Source organism: Austrofundulus limnaeus, unplaced genomic scaffold (assembly GCF_001266775.1).
Source record: "Austrofundulus limnaeus strain Quisiro unplaced genomic scaffold, Austrofundulus_limnaeus-1.0 Scaffold82, whole genome shotgun sequence".
NCBI classification, from domain to species: Eukaryota; Metazoa; Chordata; class Actinopteri; order Cyprinodontiformes; family Rivulidae; genus Austrofundulus; species Austrofundulus limnaeus.
The window spans coordinates 1,536,971-1,545,193 of record NW_013952484.1 but is presented as its reverse complement, the minus strand read 5'-3'; the positions used below and the strand labels follow the sequence as shown (position 1 = coordinate 1,545,193).

Sequence of the window (8,223 nt, the reverse complement as noted above, 5' to 3'; positions counted from 1 at the left end):
CACACACACACACACACACACACACACACACACACACACACTAAAAACCTTAATATTTACAGCTGTGGTCAGGCATGTCTGATATTTAGAGGCTGCAGTAATGATTTTATACTTTGCCAAAGCAACAGAGGTGCCAGGAGTATGTTGCTTTATGAATAAACGTTGGCTGCGTAAAATAAATACATACAGTATATGTCTGTGTGTGTTTTTGTGTGACTAGCTGTGTTTCCATTGCAAATGTGCGCAAAACTTTGTCGATATTCTGTTAATGTCGAAAAAACACAGTTTCGCAATTGCTGCGTTTCCATTAAGTAAGAAATGCTATTAAAGTCACACGTGAGTACGTTCTCGCGATAAGTCGTTACAAACATGGCAGCAGTGGATGTAAACACTCAGCGCTCATCATCAGAGGAGACGTTGGCGTCTTTTATCGAGGCTTTCCAGCAACAAGTCCCTACTTGGGAGCGGCTACGTATGCTGTGTTTTTGGGAAATTGTAGTCGGGGAGTTTAATACTTTATTTTACTACTTCTGTGATTTTACTACTATTTCTACTTCTTGTTGTCTTCTTCGCCGTCTTTTTCGCCAGTAGAAACAGCCGGTTGTTGATCACGTGACTCCCGTGATGCGAAAATTGTTTCCATTGCAGTTTTGCGAAAAACACCAATTTCGATACGGCCAAAAAACCACCTCATCCTAGCGCAAAAACATTTTGTCAAAAAACATATTTTTCTCTGAAACTGACGCGTTTTTTGAGCAAATTTTTTTTCGAAATTCTAATTTGCACATTTTCATGGTCAATGGAAACCCAGCTAGTGATGTGGTCCACACACTGCCACAGCTGCTGCAGGTGTAGAATTTACCCCCATGTGATTTGCACAAGTGGGCTTTATTTATTTATTTATTTATTGTGTAGCAAGTTTGCATCTTTGTGGTATGCCCGGTTCACACGGCGAAGACAGAGAAAAGGTTTGGTCCTATGCACGAACACATTTCGCTCAACACCCGGCGTATTTTGGTTTACTATGTCAGATTGCTTCTCTAAACACGTGTGCATTTCTGAAGAGAATGCATCAGCCTGAGTGATTTTGTGGGGCACTGCAGTTCAGTTTCATTCCTTAGATTAGATTAAAACAGCCACGTTGCTAAAAAAAACAAACAAAAACAAAAACAAAAACAAAAAGGATCAGTAGTTGTTAAATTTTAGTCTGGATTCATGAGTTTAGAGACCTGTATGTTCCTGTCTGAATGTTTGTGTGTTTACATGTGAACAGCACACGTACATTATAATAAGGATAATTGGGTTARGTTTGTGCCAGGAGGCTAAAGAAGCAGAAATTAGCCTCTCACTAATGTGCCACAACCCTTTTAGCTTYGCGTAATGACAAAGCTGGAAAGAAGTGAAGTTTTGCCATCTGACAGCATGGCTGCCCTGCTGTGTCTGCTCCATGTGAATTAACTTCATTAATTAGTGATGTCTTTGGAGCTGAGCAGTGGAGAGAATCATTTTCATGAATTCATGTATAAACATGGTCTCTGTCTCCTGTGTCATGTGCTGATTCTTACCACGCTTTAAGTTAATTAATAATCTGGCCTTCAGGTTGGGATAATCCTATAAATCCTAAGGGTGAAGCCATTCTTTTTAGCTATGAAGATGCTGAACATCTCATCTCAATGAGTTGCTGTTGTTTACATCTGGTACTCACATTCGTCTTGGGTGATTAAACTAGACTAAACTTTGTTACCGAGCATGAGAACTACTTTAAAGAACATGATGGAGATAATGAGATATTGATTTAACCATATTGGTCCATTTTTGTCTAAAGATGTGAACAATTTAACAGGAAAAAAATACACTTTTTTCTACATTATAACCTCTTTTGCTTTTAAGCTCTGATTTCTCCTTAATTAATAATTCACCAAAATGATATTTCAATAAAATATTAGTCATRTCTGTGCTTTTAGGAGGAGTACTGTATGTTCTATTTTGGTTTCTTGTTCTTTTCAGATTTAATTTGTTGACGTTTTTTTGTAAAATTGGAGCAGCAGCTAAAAAGTACATGAACAAGCCAGAACGTAACACTTTTAATCTTCACTGACATTGAAAAAAGTTTTTATAAAACGTGTCAAACTCTTCTCTGTCACTCTGCCTTATGTCCTTTTTGATTCTGCTCTCAATAGAAACTTGTTTTTTTCTTAAAGTGTGGGGTTTGTGCRTTTTCCAGGCACATAGTTCCATTCAAAACCACAATCAAGTAGCTATGTTACCTTCAGTTGTTCTGAAAATGCTGTATGTATCACTGCACATCATAGCCCATCTAACCTCCTTGAAATTRGTCTTTTTAAAAACCTCCTACTGTTTCCAACATTCCCACYTCAGCACGTCTTCACAACMATGCTTTATGCAGTTTACAACCTTTCGTAAGAGCGTTGTATTTTGTTGTAAACAAAATCAAGCAACATTTTATGATGTCAATTTTGAAAAATGGCAACTCAGGATACAGTTGAACTTCACTCAAATGATCCCATTTTGGGTCATAAAGTACATTTCCTGACGAACCGGAGCGAGTAGAGAGGGTCTTACAAGACATTTCAGCTCAGTAACATATCTCCCAGTCATTCTCTCACGCATATGTCAACGTTAAGCTACATTTGGCCTAATTTCGCCTGTGTTTATAGTTATCTTTTGCTTTGTATTTTGTACACCCAGTGTCCTAGACTCAAAAACTGACTGGTAAATATTGTAAACATGTATAGGGTCACATTTCAAATGCCAAATCAAAACTTCATTAATATTCTGAACATTATTTCTCAATAAACCTTGGAATTTTTTTCGTTTTTGTATTTTTCTTCCTTTATACTGCTGAAATTTCCTTATAATGTGCAATAATCATTAACTAAATGTTAAAAAGTCAAGTTTAACTACTCATGGGAAAAAGATTCAAAGCTCTCAAACAGGACATATCCTGGCCATTTTACAACCATAATAACAATGTGTTTCCAAAATCGACATTATAGCCATGGTACTTAAAGGGTTAAACATATAAAAAGCATTTTAATAACAACAGAAGGTGACATAGTTACTTTATTATGGTATAGAATTTAAATATGTGCCTGAGAAACGTAAATATTGCCCCTTTAAAAACAGACGTGTAGTTCCACCAGGTGTTTGTCAATTTTTGCTGTCGCTAATCTGAAATAAATGGGCGGTGCTTTGTACCAGCAAGCGTTTAGCCAGCTCCACATGGCTACAGGAGATTCAAGGATTTCTCAAACATGCATAAATGAGTCAAAACAACACTGGTTATGTTTTGGATGAGAGAATGACATTATTGATTTTGCATCATACCTCCCCTTTAATGYTCATCTCTCCCTCCCCTTCATTCTGTCTTTAGTGGACCTGCTGGATCTGAGTGTTGCCCAGAGCACCTTYGAGCAGCACAAACTCACCAACAACAGCCACCTCCTCTCCGTCCCCGACGTCATCAACTGCCTGACGTCCATCTACGATGGTCTGGAACAGGAGCACAAAGACCTGGTCAACGTCCCGCTCTGCGTCGACATGTGTCTCAACTGGTTGCTCAACGTTTACGACACGTGTGTATCCTGTTCACGCCTTCAGGACAGAGATTAAGGATCAGCCTATGTGCTTTTTTTTTTTTTAAAAATTGTCACGCATTTTGCATCTGCAGAATGTGTCAGAAGTGTTGGCATGTTGCATAAAAGTCGCTGCCGTGTTTTGAATTTAATTGTGAAACATGACAAAGTGTTAACACACATCTGTCTTAGCAGCATCACGTGATAACTGTGTAAACACAGAAAATGCAATTCCTCTCACTTCACAACACACACATATACTGAGATGAACGCCCCTCTCCTAAACACGTAACGATTTTCTGTCACTGTTCTTCCAAGCAATTCCAGGCCTGAAATTAGCAGAACAAACATAAGCGTATTGGATGCGCAGAGGCTCGGGTGAAGAGCAAATATGATTAAGTGGTTGCCATGTTCTGTTTCTCTCTCGTCTGCAGCGGCCGCAGCGGGAAGATCCGCGTCCTGTCCATGAAGATCGGCTTGCTCTCGCTCTCCAAGGGCCACTTAGAAGAAAAGTACAAATGTGAGTGAAAAGCGAGCAGTTGATGCATTCACTGTTCTAAAAAACAAACAAAAATAAAAAAACACGTAGACGTTCCCGGCCCTCCTTCGTGAACGTCAGTCTGCAACAACCTACACTGCTCCGCCRCAGCTGTAATCCTGGTAGTATTAATCAAACTCACAGCGAGGGGGGGGGGTGGAAAAAGAATGGGAGACTGGTTTGTCTAATTGGATGAGAGACCTCCTACGTTTCCCCTGTTCTTTATGTAATTCTGCTTTCTGGTTTATTTTTGAGGATTAGCGAGCGAGAGCTGGTTCCACCGGGAGACGGCTTGTCAGTCTGGCTCGCTGCGCTTTGTGCTGCTTTATCTTCCTCCGCTGTCACCGCTCAAACCTTCGTTCATCTGTCTAACAGTTCCACTTTGTCTGTCGGCCTATCTTACTTACTCTTGCCTCCCCTTACTTTCCCCCTGCCATGGCATGAACCCTATCCCCGAGCCTATTCGTTCCACTGGCAGTTTCTATTAGCCTGAGAAGGGTATCAAGCGCGGTTGATTGCGTTCTTCCTTTTTTTAAATTCTCTTTGAGTTTCATTTACTGTCAGCCCTTCGTGCGTACACTCTCACTAGATCRCGCACACACCTGACCAAGTGTTCCYCCATTTGACATTCCTGGTAACGGCGTCAAAATGTCATATTTAATTGCGCAGCASAAAGTGTTCAGCTGCCGATGAGGGTGTTGATCAGCGGAGGTCATGGGTGTACGTAATTTGCGAACGTGGCTGCGTGCGTGCCTACTTAGAAAATCTGAGCTGCGCTTCACGTAGAGATCAAAGACATAGCAAATAAATAAATAAATAAACACTGTCACCCTGTCCCTTTCTTTCCCAGGATTACCCTCGCTGCTCTGATGTTTTGTAACTTTATCAGGAAAATATCCGTCAGTGTTCATGAGGAGTACAGGAGAGATTAGAAAGGGAAGAGTCTGGCACTGATGAGAATAGACTTTCAGAATAAATATGAATCTGTTTTAGTGGGTTCTGTGTCCTACACACACACATCAACGCTTTTCCTCCCACTTGCAGCTGTACTGTCACTCTTTTTTCCCCTCTATTGCTATTTATACCCGTCTTTCCTGTCAATATCACCCACCTCCCACTGTTTTTTGTTTTAAACCACCACGTCTTTCCTAATTTTATTTATTTTTTACTCCCTCCTCCACAGATCTCTTCAGACAGGTGGCATCAGCAGGTGACACCTGTAACCAGAGGCAGCTCGGTCTGCTGCTCCACGAAGCCATCCAGATCCCGAGGCAGCTGGGGGAGGTGGCGTCGTTCGGAGGGTCCAACATCGAGCCCAGCGTTCGCAGCTGCTTCCAGCACGTAAGTTCTCACAAAGATGGCCGCAAATTTTTAACTTCCCATACGAAAACCTGCTGTCACRTACCAATAAAGGTCATTATTGGAAATCTAACCGCTCATTTTACTGAGTACTTTTAATACTTGAGTACATTTTATGTCAGAAATTTACTTCTGATACTCGAATCCAAAAAATATCAAATACTTTAAGAGGGTTACTCAAGTAAAGTTCTTAAAGGAGACTAACTTTTACCAAGTAATTTTATGGTAAGATACTTGTACTTTTACTCAAGTATCACTTTGAGGTACTTTATGCAATATGTGACCCATCATATCGAAATGAAGATTAAGTCAAATTTGGTCAAAACAACCTAATTACATTTTCAGATTCTTAGCTTTAAATGCTATATTTTTATACCTGGATCATTCTGATATCATAAGTAAATCCATATAAATGACTTAATTTGTCTTGTTGGTTACGATAATACATAAATATTTAGTCTAAATCCTCATTTTATATCATTTTAATGAGGAACTTTTGATGTCCTTATAAAGAGGAAACCTCAAACTATATTTGAATATTGAGATTTTCCAACTAAAAAGAAACAAAATATTTCTAGCTCACAGGGAAAATCTCAAAATTTTAAGGCATTTTTTTCCTCAAAATCAGTTTTTTTGTTGCTACTGCTCAAAAAAGTGCTTTAACATTTTGTTTTGTGATTATATTTCAGTCAGTTCATTCAAGTGATACATTGATAAGGCATTTATTCATTATGTGTTGACAAAATGCAGTTTGTGCACACGTTTTAATCAAAACACTATTTTCCTATATCTCCACATCACACTTTTAGACTTAATCCTTGTTTCGATGTGATGGGTCATATATGTTCCTTTGTTTCTTCAAAACAGACAAATGTATACCATTTAGATTTTTTTTATATATTTTTACTTTTTGCTCTATGTTTTGTCTTCAGAACTACAGCTGCAAAATTAATGACGCTGATAATAGTAATTATCAGCAGATTAGATTTTGCTCTCATCTTTTGCTCATTATTGTACATATTCATAGTTAAAAAAATTTAAAAAATCAAAAACTCGTGACTTTTTATCTTGGCTTTCACTACGTGAACTCTTTAATATTTATTATTATTAATATCTTTAATAATATCTTGTTTTGGTGAGGGAAATGCATGGATTCGATGAGTGTTTATGATTAGTCATCTTTAAAATGTTTTAATGAACATGCTTCTTGCTATAGATGTATGTTTTGTGTTGACTAATGTCGTTAATGTTAGCATTGCCATGCCAGCCTGGCATAAAGTCTGGTTTAATAAAGCTAGAAACAAATATAACCTGTGGAAAGATCGATAATGCTTTTGCTTGTGTGTGTCTGTGTGTGCGTGTTTTGTACAGATGATGTAATATTCTCCAGGGAAAGTTGTAATACTTCTGTCATTCATGAATATGTTTTAGAAATATGTGACATTTCACGTTTCTTTTTCTCCCTTCCTTGAATGGATTCCTGGTTCTCAGCCACTTCTTGATTTACTGCATCTTTTAAAAGCCGAAAGGCATCAGGTTCCTCTGTTTCCTCTGTCTTACTACAGCCTCCGCAGCCTCTCTTAATCCCGTTAAACTTTTTTTTTCATATTGTCACTTTGCTGACCAACCGTGAAGTCTTGACCTTTACTCCTTTGCTGGCTGTCCTCTGTTGTTTTACTGCCACCAGGTTTATTTCTGAACGTTACCCGTGTTTAATGATGTCGCTGTCCCGCCGGGTTCGTTGTTTTAATTTTCCTCACAGCTTCTTCTTTGGCTCGTGATTTGCCAGTCGTTCACGCGGGCCAGAAACTATCAATCTTACTGATTTCTGGTGCCGCATCTCCTGAAATAGCCGGGCGAGACGTATTCCTGCTCGCATTGATGTTTATTTTCATACACGTYGACGTGTTCGCAGTACAACCGCATGCACGTGAACAGAAAAAAATCTCTGTGTCGGCTGCAGTTCAGTTCCTCRTTAATCATTCAATTGTCCAGCCACGTTTGGCAGGTTGAAACCAGAAAAAAATACACATTCAATCCCTCACTGTCTTCTTTGCACACAAAATATTCCTGCCACCAACCGTGTGCACCGGTTTGTTCATCCAGAGACTCTGCACCCCTCACCCTCCCTGTTAGTTTTAATAGTTCTGTGATAAACCACGCCATAAATAAACCTCTTTCTCTGTCCTGTTATAACTCTCCTTCATATTTCCATCCATCTGTCTATCCAGTCATCCTTTCATCCAGCCAGTAATTAATCTGTAGGTGCTATAATTCAGCCGTCAGATGACAAAGAGGAGGATGAGACTAATGTAGGTGAGGGGAGAAACGGTGAGATTGTGCAAAGGTCAGTGGAAGGGTGAAGAATTTAAAGATGCTTTGAAGTTGCTTTAAAGATTTTTTTTCAAGGTAATCTCACCTCCTTCATTCAAGGTTTTTAAAATGTACTTTTATTTATTTTTTTATTAACCCAAACCAGAATATTTTCATTTTCAAGTTTCAGATATTTAGGTACGTCAAACTGTTTTTCTTGGATTAATCCAAAATCAATATGGTTTTTAATAAAAGTACATTTATCCAGTTTTTATCAACCAGCTGCACATCCCTAATCCAGTATATTAACTAAGATTAAAGTAAACTAGACATGGGTTTTTACGATGTAAAAACAAGTGTGCATTGCCATGTAGCATGGCTTTGCCTGCAGCATTGGACTTGCAGAATGAACTTTGA

General features: G+C 38.8%; 1 protein-coding gene across 1 annotated transcript in view; it reads left to right on the top strand.

Annotated features, from left to right (window-relative positions):
* utrn (utrophin) overlaps positions 1–8,223 on the top strand; it is a gene marked incomplete in the record, with an annotated part of 237,438 nt that overhangs the window by 182,964 nt on the left and 46,251 nt on the right. The window contains 3 exon segments of the mRNA XM_014011589.1: positions 3,395–3,596; positions 4,031–4,116; positions 5,318–5,475. Of these exon segments, the coding sequence (XP_013867043.1) occupies positions 3,395–3,596; positions 4,031–4,116; positions 5,318–5,475 (446 nt within the window).